The sequence below is a fragment of the Culicoides brevitarsis genome, chromosome 3, assembly GCF_036172545.1.
Source record: "Culicoides brevitarsis isolate CSIRO-B50_1 chromosome 3, AGI_CSIRO_Cbre_v1, whole genome shotgun sequence".
In the NCBI taxonomy this organism is placed as follows: Eukaryota; Metazoa; Arthropoda; class Insecta; order Diptera; family Ceratopogonidae; genus Culicoides; species Culicoides brevitarsis.
Genome location: NC_087087.1, coordinates 26715844 through 26741588, shown reverse-complemented (window position 1 = coordinate 26741588; position 25745 = coordinate 26715844). Strand labels below are relative to the sequence as shown.

Sequence of the window (25745 nt, the reverse complement as noted above, 5' to 3'; positions counted from 1 at the left end):
GGATGGCGATCTTATGAATGAAACGCAAGACGAAGGATAAAGACATGTTTCGGTCGGTCGGTCGGTGAAATCTTTATCTCAAATAGTTTTGACACCATAAATCATTCTTCTGTTTAATTCATTCTCTCTCGTTGCGTCGTCGTCGATTGATGAATTCATAAAGATATCATAACAATTCAATTTTTTTTTGTTGTGTCTCCGGTCTTTCTATTCAAGTCATGTTGAAAAATGTAAAAGAGAGTTAAATGATTTCTCATGTTCGATTTTAAACGACATTTAATTGTTGTTTTGTGAGAAAGTGGAATAAATTTTTTTCATCAATTTAAAAAAAAAATAATATTTTTTAAACGATTATTTTTTAAAAGAAATTTTTTTAAGGAATTAATTTAAATTTTTATTTATTTAATTTTATTTTAAATTTAATTTTTTAATTAATTAATTAATTTTATTAATTTAATTTTTATTCACTTTTTTCATTAGAATTTTTTCATTAGGTAATTTTTGTACAAAAAAAAAACATATTTATTAAATTAACTTATTTTTTATTTATTTGATTTATTTTTTCATATTTTTTTACGATGAAAGTTGATTAAGATTTTTATCAATTTTTAGTTTTAAAAAATGATTTTTTTTTCATATATTTAAATAATTTTCTTTTATTTAATTTTATTTTAAATTTTTATGAAAATTAAATTAATTTTATTTTATGAAATTTTTTTTTAAGAATAATTTTTAAAATTTTTCAAAATTTTTATACAATTTTCTCTCGAAAGTTTATTTTGTGAAAAAAAAATTAATTTTTATTTTAAAATTTAATTTTTTTTTTAACAATTGTTCTCATGAAATTATTTTCATTTTTTTTTTGTTAATTTTATTTTATTTTAATTATTTTTTTTTATTTAATTAATTAATTTTTTAAATGTTCAAAAGTTTTTCATAAAATTAAATTAATTTAATTTTCATAAAAATTTAAAATAAAAATAAATAAAAGAAAATTATCTAAATATGTGAAAAAAAACATTTTTTTTATTTTTTCAAGAAAATTTAAATTTTAAAAAATTTTCATTTAAATTTTTGTTATGAAAATTATTTGAACTTTAATTATTATATTTTTTGAATATTTTATTATTTTTTTCTTAATAAATTGTTCAAAAATTATTTCAGTCTGCTTAAATATAAAATTTTTATAAAACATTAATTTTAAATATTTTTTCCATTTAAAAAAAAAATTATTTAATTTCATGATTTCACTAAAAAAATTTAATTTTTTTAATTTAAAAATCTTATTATTTTTTTTAAATATTTAAATTTAAAATTTTATTTTTTAATATTTCTTTTTCAGAAATTTAATTTTTATTTTATTTATATTTTCCAGAAATTAAAAATATTTGGACATCTTTCTCACAAAACGACAGTTAATGACTTGATCTCGCGCTATTGATGAATGAATGACAACATCAACAAGTATTGGATTCCAAACAAAAAAAAATATTTTTCATTAATTTCGGAGAGGAACGAGGATGATTAAGTGGCTTTTTATCGCACGAGAAATAAATGACAATTAAGAAAAGGTAAAAAAAATAAATAAAAACACACAAAACTGACCTACCTGATAGCGAGTGCGACAAAAAAGGGACTTCCATCGTCTGAGAAGAAGAAAGTAAGAGATTAATCGATAAAGAAAGTATCAGGTGTCTGTGGTAATGTTCCAATTTTCGTCTAAAATACCTCAAAATCGTTCGAGAGAATGTTTTACAAATACTTTCGACCTTAATATTGAACCTTATGCGCTTATCAGCGTTCAAAATTGACCTTGATTTAATATTTTCGAGACTATTTTTCACTGAACGAGCTTCTCTATTTTCATTTCAAGTCGGAAATTCATCGGCGAATCATCATGAAATATTTTTTAATATTTTTCTGTGTCGTCGGTCTCACCGCAGCTCTCAATCCCGACGAAGCTGAAGCACCCGAAGTCGTTCCAGATGTCTCGGAACAACCAATTCTCTTGTCAGATGTGGTCGAATCCGGAAATCTCGTCATCCGACGTCGCAACGAGAACTGCAAGTTCGTCTATAAGCCCGTTTATCCCGTTTTTTGTCATCCCATGGCGCCACGTGACGAGGAAGGAAAGTGCCGGAAAATTGTGTCGCTCCAATTAGTGGGATGTGGCGAAGAAACGACCCCAAAAACGGCAGATGAGAGCACCGAAAGTGAGGAAAACGAGGTTGAAACACAACAAAAATGAAATAATTTTGAAGTTGAGCAATAAATATTGAATTTTTAGATAAGGAACGACCAAAAATAACAAAAGTGTGAACAGAACATGAAAGAAGGGAACAGGTGAAAGTTTTTTCGTTATCGAAATTTGATCAAAATACGCACAACAAGTGTCTTTTTTCAAACAAACGACAACTTGTTCGACAAGTTCATTAAAATTTTTCGACATTTTGTGTCTGAAAAGACATTTTTTGATAATTTTTCAATAATTTATTTCACAAAAATTCACTTTTTACACAAAAACAATCCTGCATCTTCCTTTCCGATCCCGTTTTTCGCCATTTGGGCACTGTCCCGACATTGGCGATGCAAGAACTCTCCTCAAAAATGGATTAATTTCATTATTTTCCGATCCTCCGATGATATTTTCTGTCTGTTCCGCAGCTTCAGGTTGCGACATTGCACTTGCAACACCCACAAAAATGACAAAAATCATTAAAAACGTTAAAATTTTACGAAATTTCATTGCGACTTTGCTTTTTGATGTCTTTAAATCGTCTAATGCGCAACTTACGAAGCGACTTTTGAAGTAATCGGGGACGTCTTATCAGTTTTTATGTCAGAAATTCTTCCGCACGAGTCGGGATTTTGTAAATTACACTTTTTAATTGTTTTTTTAGCTCATAAATGATCGACATCGCCCTTTGTTGTCACGTTTTTGGCCAAATGGACAAGATTTGGACATTTGAGGAACATCAAAAAGTTTTCTTTCGGTTGCGACAATGATGGAATTTGGATTTTGCGGACGATTTTCGTTGAATTTAAAGATGGATTTGAAGCGTCTTCGGGTTTTGTGGTGAAATTTTGCGGCAAAAACTCCTTCTGTGACGAGACTTAGTAAAATAATAAGGAAAATTGTAAAAAAATTTAAGTTTTTCATGACTTTTTATTGGAAAACGACACTTTCTGGATGAAAGTTGGACAAAAACTGAAGAAAAAAATTAATTTTAGATTTTTTTTTGTTCTTATCAGTAATTTAAACAGAAATTCTTAATTTTTTGTATTTTTTTTATTAATCTTTAATGACCTCAATTGAATTCTTGTTAAATTTTAATTTTTTATTGAATTGTAACTCGACACCTTCCTCGAACATCTCGTTTTGCGCCATCCGGACATTGACCAGGGACTTCTGGAGTACCAAAAATCGCTCCATATCCATCCGTTTTGGGAAATTCTGCGATTTCGGGATTTAATAGGATTTCACGTTGCTCGAAATCGGCTCCGTAAGTAAAAATAAACGAAAGAACGAACAGAATTACAGCGAAAAACTTCATTTTTGGTGTTGATTGAATGAATTACTGAACAAAAATGATGGAATTTGCAAAAATTTTAGTTTTGAATTGACTTGGAGTAACGGAAATTGTAAAATGAGAGAATTTAAATTTGCTCAATTTCATTATTTTTCGATTTTTATTAATTTTTTCTTAAAATTAAATATTTTCAATCTATTTTTAGTACATTTTTAACAAATTTTTTTAATTAAACAATATTTTCAGGACCCTCATTTGTCATTTTTTGATGTTTTTCATTGACTTTCTTTCCACATTTACATCCGCAACAGTAGAAAATCCCATATCCAAAGACGATTCCACACGGTAAAATACTCGCAAGGGCAGGACACAGCAAAATTGGAACGCAGGCAGAGACACAATAGCCCAAAGCTCGATTCCACGAGGGCCGTTCCTCAACTTTGGACGATAAAACTTTCATGCAGCTACAGAATTTGCAACATCCGGGTGCTTCAATGCCCATTACGAATATTCCAAGAGTAAATTGAACGATTCCGGAAGCGAAACAGATCCAATTTGCGAATAATATGCTGAGGCAGTTCCACAATCCGAATAAAATACACAAAAAAGCTCCGGTAATTCCGATTCCTTTGAGGAAATTGTTGAAGTTGAGCCATGAAGAAGGACTTTTGATGCGATTTTCCTCTGATTTTTCAGTTGTTAAAGTGATTTTTTCAGGTTTTTCAGCCATTTTCTGCTTTTTTAATTATTTAAGTGAATTTTAACTTAAAAATGTCTTAAAATTGTTTCCTTGAATTTCAGAAAATTATTTTTTTTTTGTGAAATTTAATGCGACTTCACGTTTGAATGACTTTCGTTCGTCTGATGTGCAAGTTAAGATCAAATTGAAGTGATTATGCTTATCAGTGAGTCATGCGGAATCTAAAAAAGTCTTTCTTTAATCTATATATTAATTATATTCAGCTATTTATAATTGATTCTTGATAATTTTTTTAAATATTTATAAAAGTTAAAAAATTTTAAAAATTTACTTAATTTTTTTAAATTTGGTGAGTTTCGCAATTTTTAACAAACTTTGAATATTTTGAGTTTTTAATTTTTTTTCAAACTTTTAAGCTCAATCGAATAAAAAATATAATTTTTTTTGACAAAAAACCCTAAATTTTATTTTTTTTGTCCATAAAAATGATAAATGAAAAATAATAAATAGGTATTCAAAAAATTAATTCTAATTTGAAAATTTTCTTAAATTTTTTTTATCGATTATAGATTTGCCAAAAAATTACATATGCAAGAATAACATAAAAAAAATAATTTTTTTGCTTGTGATTTGACATTTTTTTAATAAAGATTCGAATTTTTTTTTTTGAAATTTTATCAATCAAAATAAAAAAAAACTCAAATTTAATTTTAAATTTCTCTATTTCTTAAAGAAATGTAACGGAAATTATAAAAAAATTGAATTTGCTCAGTTTAAAGCGCCATTAACAGATGTGGCGAGTAGATCAACTATTAGTAGCAAACATTTTGATGCTCAGTTTTATTTTTTCAATTCTTTCTGGTTTTTTGGTTTCAAATTAATTCGATGACCCAATTAAAAATAAAAAAAAATAATAGGAGAAAAAAAAATTAAAATATGCTTAAAGTGAGCAATTTTTGGGATATTTATAGCACTTTTTACTGAATTTTTTAAAATAAATTTTCTAAATTGTAGTTTTTAAGAAAAAAAAACAAATTTTTTCTCCCAAAGTCGATATTTTCATTTAGAAAAAATATTAAATTATTTAATTAAAAATTAATTTAAGTTAGTTAATTAATTTAATAAAAAAAAAATTATAAAAAAACAAAAAAAAAAATTATGAGAAAATTATGAAGATTAAAAATTATGAGAAAATTGTTCAAAAATTTCTTATTTTTAAGACTTATTTTAATTTCTTATTTTGCAAATTTTTTATTTTAAATTTTTTTATTATTAAATTTATTTTTTTTTAAGTCTTTGAAGAAAAATTTGAATTTTTTTAATCTATTTTTTTATTTTTTCAGTAGTAGTTGTCTGGTATAAAAACTTTATTTTGAAGCCTATTTTGAAGGATTTTTCATCATTATTCTTTTAAAAAAAATTAAAAAACACAATTTTTCATTAAAAAAGGAATTTATAGTTTTTTTTATTATCTTTTCCAATTTTTTGCATTTTTGTAAATCTTTAAATAACAAATAAAATTATCATTTTTTTAAGTTAATTTGAAAAACGTTGTTTTGTGAAATGTGTAATGTGTGTCTGGTTCTTGTCCGTACAACTTTTTCTTATTGGAACATTTTTAGTAATTTTGACTTTAATGTTTTTTTAAGTAATTATCGTTTCAGTTTCACCGTTTTACCATTTTTTCTTGTGCTCATCCATCGAAACACCGCCTGGACCGAGAGACACAATCATCAAGAGACCTCCAATGACGGAAAGAGTCTAAAAAAGATTTTTTTATTTAAATTTTTATGTTGTAAAAGAAAAATTCTCGTCTTACTTGGAAGAAATCGTATTTCAAGAAGTCCCTTAGTGGCTTGTAGGCGGGAATTGTCCACCATGCATTGTGGTACAAATTGAGGACAGTAAGGAGTGCGACAAGGACAAGTGCTGATAATTTTGTTTTGTATCCAATTGTTACCAAAACCATCAAAATTGAGCCGACAATGTCTTGTAAGATCTAAAAATTAATTTTTTATGAGAATTTTTGACTGAAAAATTAAAAATAATTCTTACTTGAAGGAAGCTGAATTCAAATCGGATCAAAGTGATGAACATAAATGCGAGTAAGATACGTCCGGCTAATTGCATGAAATTTTTCGGCTTATTTTCGCCCATGGATGGCACTCCAGCGAACAAACTCTTGCCCTCGCTACGCGATTCGGCAAGTACGAGCAACAAAGCACCGATTAACGCCAAATTTCGCAGCAAGAATTGAATGTCCCACAAAATTGAGTAAGCAATTGTCTGTAAAAATGGCAAAAAATTAATTAAAATTATTTTTTTCAAGGGAAAATTGAAAGAACTCACTTGCAAAACGACGATGAAGAACAAAATTCCGCAAGCAATTTCTACCTTGAAGCGCGCGATGACAAGAGCGCAACCTCCAAGTTGTCCAAAAAGATTGACGAGAACGAAAATTGTAGCCAAGAACTAAAAAAAATAAATTTTTAATGAAAATCCTGTGAAATTCGATGAAAAACGGATAAAATCAACTTACTTTGCCACAACCCCAACTCATGTCCATGTACTCCCGCTGTTCGTTCCATTGCACAAACATCCGGATGCCATCTTCAAGGAATGTCGAAATCAAGCAGAGACGAGCGACTGTCGGCAAAACATGTTTTCCCTTACGGATCACCTAAAAAATTACAAAAAAATTAAAATTTCATTAAAAAATCTAATAAGAAGTTCCACGTAAGTAACCGAAAAAGTGAAAGTCCGAAAAAAAACTAGACTACTCATTTACATGTCTTCACATATGTGTGTCCGAAATCGCCTTATCAATTCTAAATGTTACAAAATTTAGCTAATCAAGAGATTTCGACAAAGAAGTTCGTGCACGAAGACACCAAAGAGCAGCGATATGCTATCGGATCAATTCAAATCTTCCGAATATGTGTGAAAATGGTCGAAAATTATTATGTGTACACGACGAGAGAGAGAATATTTTGTGATATTTAGGTGACGTAGACGAAATTTTTGTACACATAATGTTTCCGTAGTTTTTTTTGCACGTCACGCTTGCAATACTTGCAGATTCTGGAGAATAAGGGACTTACTTGGTCCGCGACATCTTCTGTCTTCGCAATATATTCGTTTGGAATATTCATGATTTATTTAACTAAATATTCTAATAACAACAAAAAATAATAGTGGATGTCTTTAGCCACTGGATCCGCGGTGTTATTGAACCAGAGAACAATTCAAAAAGTTTGACGTCAAACAACGGGTCTTTTGGTTTGCTATATGGGATGCACTGTAAATGGATTTCGGAGTGGAAATTGATAGCAACAGGTAATTTTAAAAATCGAATTTTAGTAGTTTAAGAAGTTTTAGTTTTTGAGAAAAGCTCTGATCTAAATTTTGACTTGAATTGAAATTTTTTAATTTTTTTGTAATAGTTAGTCGTCAGAGTAGCTCTTATTTTTTTCATATTTGTAAAAAAATTTGAATTCAACTGAAATATGTTAATCAAAAATTAAATCTTTTCAATTTTATTACTCAAGAATTATTTTAAAAAACATTTATTACGATTTTAACGAAAATTAATTTTTTTTTCACATGAGCAATCTCAAACTTCATTTTAAAAATGTTCGGCGTGAGCTCTTGTTAAATACTTATTGCAAGATGAACTCTCGAGTGGATAACAAAAAAATTGATATTTTTGTTCAAGAGGAAATATTTTTTCTTTCGACAAGAAAATCACATAAATGGTTCAAATACTTAAATATCGTATTTTTTATTGGTAGGCTAGTAGGCTATGAAATAAAATCTTTTATTTCTGGGTCATTAGAATCAGTTGAAATTATTAAGTCAATATATTCTTATATATTATCGTAATTTGTGTTGTCATTTGAATCATATTTTAGTGCATTATTTAACCATATTAACATATGTACATGAGGTGACCCCCTATGTTGGAATTCAATTCTTTAGTAAAAATGTTCAAATTTACTATTTGCAAATGGACCATTTTCTGAATACCATGTTTTTTTAACTTCTTTAAAACGATGATCAAAGTAACATGCGCATGTAATGGGATCTTTTCTTATGAGTTCGGTTCTTTTCTCCTAGGTTAATATTTTTTACTTCTTCATCTGTTATATCTCTTTTATCATTAATTTTTATTAAAATTTTAATAAGATCATGCCATTTAGTTTCAGTTCAAATTTTAACCATCATCATGTTCAATAGGTGCATTTGTATGAAAGTTACTGCACTTTGGTCATTCCTTACCATCTTAGCAACGAACATCGTTTTCTCGGATAACTTTATTGCAAAACGGTAACAAGAAAAAAAATTACCATGCAACTAAATTTCCTTGCAGCCCTTCAAACATAGTACCATCTGACTGCTGCATACTTCGGCATATATTGTCGAAAATTTTTCTTATTGATAATTATCAGTTGTATTGTATTATGATTTACCTAAAGTTGCAAATGATCCTGTTTCGTCACTTTGGATGAAAAGTTTAAAGAAAAGATTTTCATTTTATTCCGCTATTGGAACTGTTGATATTCGAGCTCAAGTTTTTTGTTACCAAACCGAATTTTGAATGAGCTCTATTAATTTTTTTTATTAATTAACCTTTTTCAGAATTTGAAGTCTTCCCTTAGTCATCAAACTTCCGGTATGAAATTGTCTTTCAGTGTACTAAACGTAAATAAAACGATTTGACAGCTAAGTTTCTTGCGGTTCTCGTTGAAATTGCATTAAAATCAAAACATTTCTACAAAAAAAGCACAAAAATTGCATTTTAAAAGACATTCAAGATATTCTGGAATAAAATCTCATTTCACAACTAATAAAAATGATTGAAATCACCTGCAACGATCGTCTCGGCAAGAAAGTAAGGAATTTTTTCTAGAACTTTTGCATCTCTTCAATAAGTTTTATACAAAATCTTCCTTTTCAACATTACAGGTCCGTGTGAAATGCAACGCTGACGACACAGTTGGAGACCTGAAAAAATTGATTGCGGCTCAAACAGGAACGAGATACGATAAAATTGTCCTCAAAAAGTGGTACACAATCTACAAAGACAACATCAAGCTATCAGATTGTAAGTTTTAAAATAACTTTTCATGAAAAAAATGGTTGTTTATTGAATAATTTATTATTTTTAGATGAAATTCACGACGGAATGAACTTGGAATTGTATTATCAGTAAAAATCTGGAACTCGAAGAATTTTTTGGGCAATGGAATACGACGAAATCCATCAATTTGGAACAATTTAATTTATGTAATTTAATATTTTCTGTAATAAAGTCATAAAAAACTGCATTTTTATCATATTTTTGTTAAATATTTCAAAGAAATTCAGGAAAAAATTCAAAATTTTGAGAAATCAATTGAAGGGTTCACTAAAATTGAAACTTACTCACAACTCGCCATTCAGTTAATTCAAGTCAATTAAATTTTCAAAACAAACCCGGGATTTTATCTCCAATTTTTCATCATTTTCCGTTGATTTTCATGTTTTTTCAAGATTTTCAAACCAAAATTTTTAAAATTTGAACCTTGCTAAACGAAAAAAGGTAAAAATCAATCAAATTCCCGTTAAAAACTTTTTAAAATCACAAATAAATCTCTTCAACAGGTTGAAAAATGTCAAAAGTAACCACAGAAAAATTAGAAGAATTCATCAATGGCAAGCTCAAAGAAGATCTCAAGTACTACGAGCAACATTTACAACAACTTACCGCCGAAAATCTCGAATACACACAATTAAAACATCAAATCACGACAATAAAAACGCTGCCGGGTGACAGTTTCAAGACACAAGTCAACATTGGCGGCGATTTTTTCATGCAGGCAAAAGTTCCCTCCAAAGAGACAATTTTAGTGAACATCGGTTTGAATGTTTTTGTGGAATTCACACTTGATGAGGCTCTGAAGTTCGCTCAAATGAAGATAAATATTTTGGATAAGCAAGCAGAGATTGTGAGAGACGAAGTTTGTCGGATAAAAGCTCACATAAAGTTGTGTTTGTTGGCGATGGGAGACAAAACTCAGCTACTGAGGAATAAAGAACTGTGAATTAAATAGATTTAAAATACTTTTTTATTCTTTAACGTTTAAAATATTGAGTAATTCAATGTCACAGCGAGCTGCTTGAAACTCGTTACACAAGTTAAAAACAGCAAAAAATTAGATTTTATCTAAAAATTAATGTCATCCGCTTTGTAGATTAACATCCGCAGCTAAACGGATTTTAACAGCACCAATTAGGACGATAAAATAGTTGAAAATGTTTTGAATCCGCTTTAAACTGAGTTTAAAGCATTTGGAATGAACTTTTAGAACTCGAAAAAAAATTTTTTCGATTTCGAATCGAAATTTTTAGCTCTTGAAGTGAAATTTCTCGATTTCGAGAAGAATTTTTCGATCTTGAAATGAAATTTTTAGTTCTCGAAGTAAAATTTTTCGATTTCGAAAAGAATTTTTCAATTTCGAAAAGAATTTTTCGATTTCGAAAAGAATTTTTTGATCTCGAAATAAAATTTTTACTTCTTGAAGTGACATTTTTTTATTTCGAAAGAATTTTTCAATTTTGAAAAGAATTTTTCGATTTCGGTAAGAAATTTTTGACCTCGAAAAGAACTTTTTAGTTCTTGAAGTGAAACTTTTTGATTTCGAAAAGAATTTTTCGATTTCGAAAAGAATTTTTCGATTTCGAAAAGAATTTTTCGATTTCGAAAAGAATTTTTTGATCTCGAAATGAAATTTTTAGTTCTTGAAGTGAAATTTTTCGATTTCGAGAAGAATTTTTCGATCTCGAAATGAAATTTTTAGTTCTTGAAGTGAAATTTTTCGATTTTTTAAAGAACTTTTCGATCTCGAAATGAAATTTTTAGTTCTCGAAATTTATCTAAAAATTTCGAAAAAAAAATTCAATCTCGAAATCAGTTTTTTTGCACCAATTTTGAGAGGTTTTTGAATTTCAAAACATTTTCAACTATTAAATCGACCTTTTTAAGTTAAAACAATATAATTTCCTATACTTCTACCTACATAATGATGAGAATCACAAAAGTGCAAAGGAATTTAAAATCTCCTTTTTTGGGATGTTGAGCTTTAAAAATACTGATCACCTCTAAAAAACACGCGAAAGCGCTCATACGCTTGGAAATGTTGATTTCTTAAATACTTTTAATATTTGTCGGTGGCCACTAACCGTCACATAGGGATCTAACAATAACTCTCCGTCACAATTAAACGAACTAAGTCCCTCAATCGACGATCTTTCAATCGTTTGCGTGGAATTTGTGTTCGTAAAGTCGTCATTTCGGTTCTTTTCTAATGCGCGAAATTTGAATTTTCGCGTGCGAATTCGCTCCACAAACGCCAGATCCGCGATATCTTTGTCATTTTTCGAGAGAGTCAATAAGAGTTTGATATTATTAAAAATTGTCGTGTGTCTCACACAAATTATATCGATATATCCATCACTGAAATGGCACGACGGCGATATCCCGTTCGGAGATTTCTTACAAGCACACTTGATATTCGCCGCGGATATCATAAAAAATTTCCCTGTTATCGTCCGCCATTGTTCCTTTCTGTCGTTTTTCGTGTCATTCGATGCCACTTTCGTGCATCTTGAGCAATTTGTCGTGCCGCAACACGTTTGCCGGTCCTCCGTCGACGCATGATCGTCCATCAGGTACGTAATTTCCACATTATATCCGTTATTCTTGAAAAATTCCTTAAATCCGGTGAATTCGTAGCGGCGCGGTCCGAGCCATTTGCGATATTTCTCACTTTTTCGAATAATGTCCCCCAAATAGCCGTAACTCAGGGCACTGCAATACATTTTCACGAGTTCGTCGTCTTCATTTCGAATACTTGCGAGATCTAGACCGTATTTTGTGCCGAGAATTATATTTAAAACTGCCGTTGTGGGATCTGAGGACCCGTACAAGCTGTAGGCGACACAATCTGTCGATCCGCTGCCAATTATGCCAATGGGAATGTCACAGATGCGGGAAAAGGCCTCGTCATCAAGTCGTAAATGGAGATTCTGGTTCAAATATTTTCTAATAAGGCCGTTAAAGGCTTCCGAGAATGTGCCGTCGCCACCGACGATTACCAAACCTACAAACAAAAATTAAGAATTTATTTAAAAAATTATTAAAAATTTGTTTAATAATTAATAATAATAATTTAATAATAATAATAATAATAATTATTTTATAATAAATATTAATATTATTTTTTAATTATTTAAAATTAATTAAATTAATAAAATTTAATATTTTTTTAAAATAATTAATTTATTCAATTTAATTTATTTTAATTTTTAAATTACTTATTCAATTATTTCATTTAATAAATTAAATTATTCAAATAAAATTTAGTAAAATAATTCTAAAAAATATTAAATTAAATAAATATTTAACTAATTTTAAATTAAAAAAAATTATTTAATTATTTAAAAAAATTAAAATATATTTTTTTTTTGTTATAAGTGCCACAAAAACTCAATAGAACCTTGAACAAAAAATATTATTTAAAAAAAATTTTTATCAGTGTCGATTTTTTATCATTTTAACCAAAATTTTATCTTAATTTTTCAGATAAGATAAAATTTTGAAAAATTGTTTAATTAAATTTTGAATTAATATTTAAATCTAAATAATATCTAAAACTTAATTAATTGATTCAAAAATTCAATAATTTTTTTTAATCAATTAAAATTAATTTTTTAATAAATTTTTTTAAAAAATAAAATTTTGAATTAAAAAACTCTTTTTTTTTATTTAAAAATTTTATTTTTTAAAATTTTTTTAAAAAATTAATTTTAATTGATTAAAAAATTTATTTCATTGAATTTTTTGAATTTTTGAATCAATTAAAATTATTTTTTTAATTGAATTTTTTAAATAAAATTTTATTTTAATTATTTTTTAAGTTTTAAATAATTTTTTAAAAATATTTTTTTTAAATTAAACTAAATTTTTTATTTTTAATGAAATAATTAATTTATTATTAAATTTAATAATTTTTTTTAATTTTTTCTCGCATTAAATTTAAATGTATTTTTTGTTTTATTTTAAATTATTTCTGATTAAAATATTTTTTATTTATTTAATTTTTTAAATTTAAAATTTTCAATAATTTAGCAAATTTTAGTTCAAATCTCATTAATTTAATTTTTTTAATTAAAAAAATTCTTACCGTCATATCGTTCCAACTCTTGTTCCATGATAATGTCACTAATTTGCTCGGCTCTTTGACTAATGATGCACGTAACATTAACATTAGCAATTTGGAACAACGGCTTTGCGTATTTCTCGTAAACGATCAATGCATTCCGCTTGCCGCTGTACGGATTCACAAACAGCAGCAAGTTCTTCGGTCGTGTTTCTCTAAAAACTGAAATTGAAAACGAAAAAAACAAAAAAATAAAAATCAGTATTGCCTCAGCGCAACTTTCAAACCACTTATACACTCACCTCTGAGACTTTCGTGCAATGCAAGAAACCAATGACGAACGAGCGAGAAATCACTTGAGCAAAAACTAATAGAATTATGTTTCAATTCAGCTGTGTCACGTTTGCCATGTCGTCGTAGCTCCGTGACATAGTGAATGGTGAACGTCTTAAAATCACTCGCGGTGGGCGATGTGAGAGCACTCGGACTTCCAATGTCCAGCGACGGATGAATTTGGGCACCGGAACTGCCATTTGACGGTTTTAGGGTCACATTAATGATGTCATTCATCGAAATTGACGTGCTTTTTTTCTCCGTATTCTCGGCATTGCCGCGCGCCTCTAACCTTTGCCACTTTACGACATTCTGATGGAAATATACCTTGAAGCGTTTCCGGCCCACGTTGAAGATGTTGAGCAAAACCTCGTCGTCTCCCGTTTGTTTTGATCGTTGCTCCATGACAATTGCATCTAGAGTCGCGAATGAGAGTGACTTTGTTATTATTTTGGATTTTTACGCGATAAACAGCGAAAATTGAGGAAATTAACGCGACACGAGCAGAGCAGATACACGAAAGACGGTCGAATATGCACTGAAACAGTATTGAAACGATATAACTAGATGGACCTTGTCTCTACTTTACGCTAGTTGAGTCGACGTCTATGTGTCTATGGAGAAGACGAATGTGCGAGGCATTGTTTTAACGAGAATTGTTTCTGTGTGAATTTTTTATTTTACAAAGTTTTGTGGGAAAAATTACTTGAATGTATTTTTACAAAAAAAAAAAAATATATTAAATTTAATTTAAATTAAAAAATAATCAAATTAAATTTAATATTATTTTTAATTAATTTATATTATTTTTTAATTAATTTTCAATTAATTTTTAATTAATTTTTATTTAATAATTTTTTATTAATTTTTTAATTAATTTTTATTTAAATTTTTAATTAATTTTTATTTAAATTTTTAATTTTTAATTAATTTTTATTTAATTAATTTTAAAAAAATAATTTTTAATTAATTTTTAATTTTTATTTAAAAAAAATAATTTTTAAATAATTTTTTTTATTTATTAATTTTTAAATAAAAAATTAAATACGTTAAATTATTAATTAATTAATTTTTATCAATTTAATTTATTTATTTTAAATTAATTAAAATTTCTTAAGAAATTCAAGTTTTTTTTTAAATAAAATTATTTTTAATTTTTGAAAAAAAAAATAATTTTAGACCAATTTTTTCATTAAAATATTAATTTAATAAAAATAAAAAAAAAATTAATTTCACAAATTAAAAATATTGAATTAATTTTTAAAAAAATTTAAAAACTAAAATTTTTAAAAATTAAAAAAAAAAAATTAAAAATAAAAATTTAATTAATTTAAATATTCTTCAAAAAATATTAAAAATTTAAAAAATTTAATTTAAAAATTTTTTTTAATTTTTCATTTAATATTTTTCTTCAAATTTTTTTCAAACCACATAGATTTTTATTTTTTTTTATGAAATCTTGAATGAATTTAATTCTCAATACTTTTCTCTACTCCATAGAAACGTGTTTAATTCAGCAAAAACTTGTTCTCACAAGTATAGTTTTTGCATCCAAAATCCCAGAAAAAAATCACAAATACAACGAACAGACTCACATTAAAAAAAAACAAGTTTCCATAAAAATGAAATAAAATATTTTTCTACTCGTTCCGTAGATAATTAAGTATTAACAGTCGGATATGCGGATATTCACAAGTCGCACATACAAATCAATATTCTTGATTTTTTTATTATGTGTATTGATTTAGAGCAACAAGGTCGCAAAAGTTTAATAAACTTCTTCTTTTAATGGTTTATTTGGTTTTTTCAACGTAAATATTTACTGTAGCTATCGATATTGATTCATTCGTGTTTTTGTTGCGTAAATATTGTTCTAGTCTATCTCACCTTTTAATGGTTTGGAATTCAAAAATTTTTATTTTTTTGGAAATTTCACTTTTTTACAACATTTTTTTCGTTAAATCACTCGTCCTTGAAGGACTTTGGTAAAGAAAAATAACTTAAAAATTAAAAAATTGGATAAAAATAAAATACAATGGAATATTGAAGAGCAAGAGAATTTTTTTGTTGTAAATAATTTCTTTTGTACTGCTGCTGTCATGGATTTTGTAAACATTTCCAGAAGAACGAACGAACAGTTTGACAGAAGTTTCGTTTGAAAAAATTTTATCGTGAATGCCGTTAAGTTCTAAAGTCACGTGAATCGTTGAAAAATCTTCAAATTTATTTTTTTTTATTTTTATAATTTTTTTATATTTTTGTGTGAAATTTCACATAATTTTATGATCGCTTGATTGACCATCAATGATGTCAAAAATAAAAGTTGTTAAAAATTGATAAAAAAAAACTCGCCATGTGTCTCCATTCATTGCGATATTTCTCTCTCACACTTCATTCATATTCAAGACGCGTTCGAGACTACAACTTGTAGGACGCTGTGTGAAAAATTTTGGCAAACATGCGTAGCTCGGAAGCTCTCTGTGTGGCCAAAAGCGCACAAGAGAGGTTTCAGCGGCGCTCTCGTCAGTTGTTATCGGCAAATACATGCTGGTAGCAAATGTGACGCATGCGCATCTAATGGGGAAGTAACGGGGCTCGACATTTACGGTGAAAGAAGTTTTTTCTTGAGAATTTAAAATTATTTAATTAGAATTTTTTAATAAATCGAATAATTTTTAGAAAAATAAATAAAATATAAATAGTCTAGGAAAAAAAAATTTTTTTTGACAATTTTATGATTTAATATTAAATAAATAATTTTTAGAATAACATAAAATTTATAATAAAAATATAAAATAATCGTTAAAATTTTCAAGAGATTCAACTTGATTAAAAGTTTTTCTTAAATTTCAACATTTTTCATTAAAATTTTAAAATTTTTGATAAAAAAAATTATTCGTTCAAAACAAAATTTATTAAATACTTAAAATTAAAAAAAAATAATAAAAAATATTTTCGAAAATAAAAAAACTTTTAAAATAAAGTATTGAAAAATTTCACGATTTCAATAAAAAAATAAAAAATAATTAAATAATTTCGAAAAAAAATTTTAAATAACTAAAAATTTAATTTCATAATTTCAATAAAAAAAATTAAATAATTTGAAAAAAGTTTAAAAATTTTCAACAAATTTAATTGATAAAAAAAATATTATTTTATTAAATTTTTTAAAATTAAAAAATATTAAAATAAAAAAACAATAATTAAAAGAAATTTTTTTTTAAATAAAATTAAAAAGAAAATAATTTGAGTAAAAATCTTTAATTTATTTTCTTTTATAAATATTTTTAAGAAAAAAGCTTTTAAACTTTAAAATTTGATTTAAAAATTTTTTTAAATAAAAAAAACAAAAAACTAATTTTAAAAAAAAAGCTTTTTGAAATTTAAAAAAATTTTAAAAAAAATTTTTTAAGATAAATTTTGAAATTTACAAGAAATTTTAATAAAATTTTTGTTATTTATTTTATTATTTATTATTTATTTTTTTTTTTTTTTTGATAAAATTTTGAAAAAAAAATACTAAAAGGTATTTGAAGATAATTACTATAAAATAAAAATTAAAATTTTTTAAATTGAAAATTCATTTTTTAAAAATAATTTAAAAAAAAATTTAAGATTTTGTGTTGAAATTTCGTTTGAAATTTTAAAGAATAATATTAAAAATATTTCTTAAAATATTATCATAGTCAAATAATATTTTTTTTTAGTAAAAGTTCCCTTTCACTCAAAATATTCGTGTATCGCAAAAAATGCTCCTCTCATTCTCCCTCTCTCGGTTTCCCTGCCACTATCTCTGGAAAAACACACAAAGCAAAATCAGCACAAAATTTCACACATATTGCATATACTGAACATTTCATTTTTCAAATATTTCCATACAGTCATCAAGAAACTTTCATTTCACAAGGTATTGTGTGCTGGAAAAATGTATTACATAATAAAATTTTTCCCCTAAACACTAAAAAAAACAACAAAAAACAATTTCATAAAATAGTGCGACTCAGAGGTAAATGAAAATTGAAGTGAATCTCGTTGACGAATCGATAAAAAAGTGCCAGAAGAAAAGTTTTTTGGAAAAAAATTTATGGATTTTCCCGACTCCTTCGACGACGACGACGACGGAAAGTTTGTTATGTGTAATGGTGCAGCAGCACACACACATTCAGTCACTTTAGCAAGGAGAAGAAGAGACAAAAAATCAATTCCTTGTTTTTTTTTCTTCTTCTCGTCTTTGCTCGTGAAATGTGAAGTGAAGTGTTTCCTTTTTGCTTGCTCGCTTGCCTTTTGCTGCCTATTTATAACACACATAACAACCATCTCACGTCAGTTTTCTTTCATTTTCTGCCATTTTACGTGAATGACTGCGGAAAAAAATCTTGAGAGATCTCCATAAATTTTTTTTCATCCATATTTTTTCGTGTTTTTCCGCAGAAACGGGCGAATTTCAAACAAGAAAGTGCTCCATTTAACGCAATAACATTAATAAATAGACAGAAATTAATTTATTCATACGCCGAAAAATAAATAAAGAAAACAACGGAGCAGCAGCGGCAACACAGATACAGCACCAGAAATGAAAAAAAGTATTAAAGGAAGTGTAAATGTGTCACAAAATTAAATTCAAACGACGACGACGACGATGAATTAAATAAAATAAAAGCAACAACTTGTTTACTCAAATCATTACATAAATAATTAAATTTTGTTCCTAAAAATAGTAAATAACGCTTTTTCGGCGGCGTTTCCATTTGGAAAAAGAAAGAAGAAGTGAAGGAAAAATTTACTTGATTTATTTGAATAAGAATAGATATTCAAAGCAACTAGTGTTTATTATTATTACATTTGTGGAAATTCAACCAACGGAGACATTAAAGTGCTAATTGGAGGAAAAGATAATAATTTGTTCACGACGACAAGCGGCATGAGACTAAATCTCGTTGATTGGTAAGTAATTACGTTAATGAGAATTATTTGCCAAGAAATCATTAAATTTTCATTTCGGAGAAAAAATTTTATGCAAGACTTTAAAAATTTTTAAAATGTGCAGTGGGAATAAATTTTGAATTTCATCCCAAAGCACAATTTTATTTTTTTTCCTCAGTGGACATTTAGATTATCCCCCAAGGCACATTTTTTAGTCAATTTAAATTTAAAAATTTTCTTCTCATAAGTTTTTGACCCAGTGAACATTTTAAATTTTCATACCAATACAAATTTTATTTTTTTCACCTAATTTACAGACTTAAATATTGTCCCAATATACATTCTTTATTTTTCCCCAGTGCATATTCTAATTACTTGCATCCCTATTTACATTCTTAATATTCGCCCTAATGCACATTCTACTGCAACATAATATAAAATGTGTATTAGAGTGAAAATTAAGAATGAACATTGGAATAAGACAATAAAATGTCCATTGGGGTAAAATTTAGAATGTACATTAGGGCAAAAAATACGAAACTTAACGAAAAATAAATTGAAAAAAAAAATTAAATGTGCAGTGGGTTGAAAATTTAAAATAATTCCTGAGTCAAAATTGTACTTGGGCAAAAATTAAAATTAAATCCAAATTTTGAATTGAAAATATAAAAAAATGAAAATATGCATTAGGTAAAAAATTTTCATATGTACACTGGGTCAGAATTTATAAATTTAAATGATTTTAATACTTTTTGAGGTAAAAAGTTTTAAGGAGTATTGGAAAAATTTCAAAATATACATTGTGATGTAAATGTAGAATGCTCACTGGGTCTTAATTTTTCTAAAGAGAAATCTTTAGTTTCTAGAATTTATAAGAAATTTTCAAAAATGTGCTTTAGAAGTAAAAGTAAAATGTTAACTGGGAATATAATGCAAAATATACTTTGGGATGAAATTTAAAATGTTCACTGGGTCAAAATTTTTCTGATTAAAATAAAAGAATTTATAAAGAGATTTTCAAAAATGTGCCAAAAATGTTAACTGGGAGTATAATGCAAAATATGCTTTGGGATGAAATTAAAATGTTCACTGGGTCAAAAATTTTCTGATGAATAAATAAAGAATTTAAAAGAAATTTTAATAAAAATCTTTGGAAGTAAAAATAAAACGTAAACTGGGAAAAAAACTAAAAATGTGATCTGGGATGAAAATTAAAAATACGCATTGGGCTACATATGTCACTTAGTTTAAAATCCAAATGCATTCGATCTTCTTACAAAAACTTCCCTAAATTCTATTGTCTCTTGTGTTTTTGAAAGAAAGAATGAATGATGATGAAATTGAACAAAAAGGACAATAGAAATTAAAAAAAAAGTGTGAGAGTACCGCAAAAACTTTTCATTTCAATTTAAAATACACAAACACACACACACACACTGACAATGGGCCGCGAAACTTTTCAATTGTCTTGCTCATCATCATCTTGAAAAGTTTGTGCACGACCGAACGACACACGCGTCACGGAAAAGTTTATGCGAGAAAAGAAAACTAATAATGAGACACTTTTAGAGAAACGAAGAAGAAGAAGGCAAAAAAAAGTAGGAAGCATTAACCAGGAAATTGTAAGACACATCACACATTTTCTCGTTTTCTGCCTTCGCACACAATTTAACGTTGTCGCTCCCGCATATCAGCTACGAACGAGGACGACGTGAGCGAAATGGTATATTATGCAGCGCGCGTATATCATTATTTTTATTATTATTTCGTGTAGTGGAGAGACATTCATGCGCATAGCACGCGTAGCAGCAGCAGCAGCAGTAGCACCACAAACGAGCATCAGATCTTGTTCTTCTTCCTCGGAGCGAAAGAAATTTTGTGATAGATACTAAAAAAAAGTGTGCCGTAAAGAAATCATCATCATCATCATAATCGTACAAATGCGCGCACACACGACGATTGTTTATTTAGCTCGTGGTGAAAGGACACAGAAGGAAATTTTAGTAGCTCAGAGGCGAAAAGAACAGTTTTTTTTACTTGTTGTCAATATTTCGTACTACTTTTTTTTTTTGATTAAAATCCTTCTTCAACGAAATTTTTAATGCAACGTCTGATTAAAAATTCCTTAATTTGTAACAATTTGACTCAAACTTTACCGAGAATTGAATGGAAACTGAATACATAAATACTTAAAGTTACGGGAAATGCAATTTGTCGTCTGCCACTCATCTGTTTTGAATATTCCGAGAAGTTAAAGTGAACGGATGGATTCTCGGAAGTGTCATTCTCGTATTTTTTCAATGGAATAATGTCACTAATATTCACAGGAAGAGCAAATGCGTCATAATACGAAAAAATCGATTTTTTTTTAATTTTTAGTTCATTTTAGGAACAAAAAGTAACATTTTTCGACTTTTTCTTTGAATATTGTTAAAATTTATCAATTTTGTATTCTAAGAATATTTTTTGCCGCCAATTTTTTAATAATCGGTGGCTTATTTCAATTTTTTACTATACAATGTCATCAAATTTTGTAATATTTTATCATCAAAAATGTACAATAACGGAAATTTTTTGTTGAGAATTTACAAAAATACCAAATTTTTATGAAAAATTGTTAAATGATAAAATTTTTTTGAAAAGTCGAAAAAAAATTAAATATTCATTGAATAATTGTCAAAATTGATCTTAGAGGAAAAAAATCCGTTAAAATTTATTTTAATGTTACCTAATTAATTAACATCAATTTTGAAGTTAATAGAACAATATTTTCACGTATTTTTTTTTTTTTTTTAATTTTTCAGATAAAAATTGTTCATAAAATATGAAATTAATTAATAAAAATTACAAATAAAATAATTCATTCTCAGAAATTTCGTTAAAAATATGGAAAAAATTATTTTTACCTATTAAAAAACTATTTCGCGCTTATTTATGCAATGAGTTTTATTTCATTCTGAGAACTATCAGTCACTCACAGGTATCTCAATGATCACTCATTAGTAAAATTTTCTTAATTTTCTCTGAATTTGGTTTTAAAACCTTCTCTAAACGAAAATGAACAAATTTAATCTCTATGACCAAGTCGCTAAGGTTGACCGTTTTTGAGTTATTTTAAGCGGAAAAATGTATGAAATTGAGTGGTCACTCAAAATTGAGTGGTAACTCAAAATCCATAAAAAATTTTCAAAAAATTCAGTTTCGTGAATCTCTTGAAGTGAAACCCATGAGAATTTTTTTAATATTGAGAAAAACTTTATTACTGAGTGACCAACGAGATACCTGTGAGTGACTCAGAGTTCTAAAATGATGTAAAACTCATTGCATAAATTTTGGCAAAAATTGCATACTACCGTAATGTAGATAATTCTTATGGAAAAAATCCGTTACAAATTCAAAAATTGCTAATAATTAATGGAACATCAATTTTGAAGTTAAAAGAACAATATTTTTCCATTAATTTTTGGGTTTTTAGCAATTTTTTAGACAAATTTTAAACTATTTGTCATAAAATCTATAAATTAATTAATAAAAATTCATTAAAATAATTCATTCTCAAAAATTTTGTTCAGAATATTGAAAAATTTTGAAATTTCGTTAAAAATTCAAAAGTTTTACGTAAATGTTAATAGAACGAATTTCAAAAATTTTTTTCGTTAATAGAACGGAATATTTTTTTCCATAAGAATTATCTACATTACGGTATTTTTAAAAGTCAAATTGATTGCATAGTTCCGAGAGTTGATCACTGATTTGAAATATTGATGGATATGTAGAACGAAGTCAACTGGTAATGCTAGTTTTAAATAAAACCAACAAAAATTCAAAACTTTTCATCAAAAACAAATTTTGAAATCAAATTTACATCATTTTGTGTCAATTTTTTGGTTCAAATGTTCGAATTTTCAGTAAAATTATGTCATTATTGACTCTCAACATTCGCTAACAACCTTTTTAACAATGACAGATGCTAAAATCACATGCGGGTAATTTGAATTTCCCCCCAAATTTTGATTGTTAAAAATAGTTTTACGACTGTTGATGTTGGTTTGTGATAAAAATTCATGTCACTAACCACCAAACGTGTAATTCAAGGTCTTTTTCATCGAATTACCAATTTTTAATGAAATTATTTTGCCATTTTTCTCTTGTCTGGACAGCATTCAGTGCAAAAACTGTCACAATCATTGAATTTTCTAGCGAAATATGTCGAAAATGCATAAAATTCCAAAATAATTCTATTAAAAAGTTGATTAATTGTATTTGCTTTGTTCGCCCATTGTCTCGTAAACAACACAAATTTTCACATTTGCCAGCCAGAAGTGAAAATTTAATTAAAAACTTTTCATTTCACTCTGGCGATAATGTGTTGAACGCGTGGAGACGCCTAGTTTTTTACTCAAAATCGGTCAAAAATTCCATAATTGCCAATAAAAGCCGTTTATCGCTCAAATCCGACCACTTTTCCTTAAAAAAAAATGTTAATTTTCTTTAATTTCATTTCCTTGTGTGTGTGTGTGACGTTACTTGCCTCGTTATTTGCTCGCCTTTCAAGCTCCCATAATTCATTTTATTATTTCGTTTATAGTCAACAAAAAAAAAACTTTGCCATAATTCCGCTTATCATCATCATGAACTTATGACGACGACTGATGATGATGGCAAAAGGTAGTTAACCTGCGAAAAAGAACGCGACGAAACACAAAAGCAGCAGCAAAGCTCCGACTACTAATAAAAATTGATGTGCGTGTTTTTCAACTTCCCATTTACATTTCCTATTTAGATTTCCTTTTTTTCTCTCTCTTTTTTTTTGTATTTTTTACGTGTGTAAACGCACATGAGTGTACGCGTGTTACGTCGCACAAAAATAAAAATTATTTGCTAATTTTGACACGAATATTTGAAAACTACTTAAAAAATATTTACGTCGAAATAAAAAGACACGAGGCGCATAATTTTATTACTACTATCACATAATGACACAACAAACGACAAAAACAGAGAAGTTGGCGAATGTCGATAGAAGACAATGGAAAATGTTTACCAAGTTATTTTGCTCCAGTTTGTAATGATCAATATTGTGTCACAACAATATTGGAGGCAGTCACAAGCAGAATTCGTATTTGTACTAATAATAACATGAACAAAAAAAATATATATTGAGAGTAAAAAAATTTTTTCTTTATTATTTTTTTGGAACATGTGAGCGTTTTCTTATTAATGTTCAATAGAAGTTTATTTTCATAAAATTTTCATTAATTTTTTTATCTACCTATATTTTTTTTAATAAAATAAAATTTAATTATTTTTTTTTTAATTTCATATACGAAAGTTTTTTAAAAATTATTTTCTTATTTTAGTTTTTTAATAAATTTGAATAGAATTTGTTTTATATTTGTTTTTTGTTTGAAAAATAAAATTTAATTTAATTAAAAAAAATTTTATAAAAATTATTTCTTTTCATTTTAAAAATTTTAATTAATTTAATTATTTTTCTTTAATTTTAAAAAATAATAGTTTAAAATTTTATAAAATAATTTTTAACTTCTCATTTTTGTTCAGTTTGATTTTTTTGCAAAATTTTAATTATTTTTGTTTTTCTTATTTTAATTAAATTATTTTTTATTTATTTAATTTTTTCTTTATTTTTTTCTTTATTTTTTCTTTATTTTTTATATATATATTTTTTTTTTAATTAAAAAATAATATTTAATATTTAAGAAATAAATTTATTAATTTAAATTTTAAAAATTATTTAATTTTTTATAAATTTGTAATTAAATATTTTTTTCTGTTTTTAACTTGACGAATATAAATGATCTATTTTTGAAGTTGAAAACTTCTTATATAACATATTTTTTATATATATATTTTTTTTTAATATATTTTTTTATATATTTTTTTAAATATATTTTTTTAAATATTTTTTTGAATATATATTTTTTTTAATTTAATTTAATTACCTAAAATAATTAATTTGCAAAAATCACTTAAATTCTTAAAACAAAAGAATTTTTACAAAAAAAAAACTCTTATAATTTTTTTAAGACTTAAAATGGTATTAATATTTTATAAAGAAAAAATATTTTTTTTTAAATTCAGAAAAGAGGTATAAAAATTTTCAAGCCAGATTTTCATACAAAAATTCACTTTAGGTTAAAATGGAAATTTGTTTGTTTAAACAAAAAGTTGTTTTTCAATTTTTTTCTACTTTTTACCGAATTCGAGTATTTAAAATTAAAAATTTTAGTAAAGTTTTGATTTTTCCAAATGAAAATACCCCAAATAAAAAATAATATTGTTCCAAGGCTTTAAATGTCAAAATTTTCTTTGAAAAAAAATTAAAAATTTAATTTGATATTAATTTTTAATTTTAAAAAATTAAATTTTTGCCTCAATTCAGAAATTTATAAAAAAAATTAATAAATTTTTTTAACAAAAAATTTTGAAAAAAAATATTTTACTCATTTAAGCTCTCATTTAAAATTTTTTCAAAAAAAATTTTTTTTTTCTTACCTAATATGAGAAAAAATTTGTGTCTTGAAAAAAATCATTAAAAAAATGTATGACAGACATCCTGTTAAATCCAATTTTCGGCCTGAAACGCGCTCGATAGATAGAAAAAAAAGTTATTGTTTGAACGGGATATATTGGCAAACTAAAGCGTTCTTTTGTTTTATTCCTTTCCACAGAGCTCGCGTGTGTGTGTGTGTGTGTTTATCATACGAATTAATAGAGGAGCTTAAACGATAATAAAACGGAAAAATTGATTTTTCGATTCTCAATTTATCATGGTCTATTTATTTCCCTTTTGTGCTGTTGTCAAAGGCAACGGAAGTTCAACTTTGGTTGATTATTCTCCTCTTTTGTGGCTATTCGTGCATTTTTTCTCATTTTTTTCTCCTTCCTCATCACATTTTCCATTATTCTCATTATTTGTATGACTCGAAAGTTAATTGAAATATTTTTTATTTTTTCTCGTTGCAGCTCAATGTGGGGGTGACGTCCAGATGGATAAGGGGCTCGGACCACAATTCGCAGAGAATCGTGTGTCGTCTT

At 26.6% G+C, this 25745-nt stretch overlaps 5 protein-coding genes across 9 annotated transcripts; 2 read left to right on the top strand and 3 right to left on the bottom strand.

The window, feature by feature from the left end:
• The first annotated feature begins 1848 nt into the window (after positions 1-1848).
• Positions 1849-2467, top strand: LOC134834954 (uncharacterized). The gene is made up of 2 exons (XM_063849787.1): positions 1849-2227; positions 2288-2467. The coding sequence occupies exons 1-2, from the start codon at positions 1898-1900 to the stop codon at positions 2306-2308; spliced, it is 351 nt and encodes a 116-aa protein (XP_063705857.1). The 5' UTR covers positions 1849-1897; the 3' UTR covers positions 2309-2467.
• Positions 2468-3759: 1292 nt separating this feature from the next.
• Positions 3760-4260, bottom strand: LOC134835441 (calcium channel flower-like). The gene has a single exon (XM_063850320.1). The coding sequence runs from the start codon at positions 4258-4260 to the stop codon at positions 3760-3762; it is 501 nt and encodes a 166-aa protein (XP_063706390.1).
• Positions 4261-5674: 1414 nt separating this feature from the next.
• LOC134833294 (surfeit locus protein 4 homolog) lies at positions 5675-7489 on the bottom strand. Its single transcript, XM_063847566.1, has 6 exons — positions 7332-7489; positions 6770-6910; positions 6580-6702; positions 6286-6516; positions 6050-6229; positions 5675-5991 (listed from the first exon to the last, which is right to left on the bottom strand). Exons 1-6 carry the CDS (start codon positions 7380-7382, stop codon positions 5905-5907), a joined length of 813 nt encoding a protein of 270 aa, XP_063703636.1. The 5' UTR covers positions 7383-7489; the 3' UTR covers positions 5675-5904.
• A 2392-nt stretch (positions 7490-9881) lies between these two features.
• LOC134835440 (protein UXT homolog) lies at positions 9882-10313 on the top strand. Its single transcript, XM_063850319.1, has one exon. The coding sequence runs from the start codon at positions 9882-9884 to the stop codon at positions 10311-10313; it is 432 nt and encodes a 143-aa protein (XP_063706389.1).
• Positions 10314-10355: 42 nt separating this feature from the next.
• LOC134833320 (ceramide kinase) lies at positions 10356-15822 on the bottom strand. 5 transcript variants are annotated; one of them, XR_010162119.1, is made up of 5 exons: positions 15651-15822; positions 13733-14179; positions 13455-13652; positions 11285-12371; positions 10356-10477 (listed from the first exon to the last, which is right to left on the bottom strand). XR_010162119.1 is itself a non-coding variant. In XM_063847604.1 (4 exons), exons 2-4 carry the CDS (start codon positions 14166-14168, stop codon positions 11392-11394), a joined length of 1614 nt encoding a protein of 537 aa, XP_063703674.1. In that variant the 5' UTR covers positions 14169-14179; positions 15651-15822; the 3' UTR covers positions 10987-11391. The 5 variants fall into 5 exon arrangements, 2 of the variants coding, with proteins under 2 accessions (XP_063703674.1, XP_063703675.1); XR_010162120.1 differs by having other exon boundaries at positions 11289-12371; XR_010162121.1 differs by having other exon boundaries at positions 10362-10435; positions 11289-12371.
• Positions 15823-25745: the final 9923 nt, after the last annotated feature.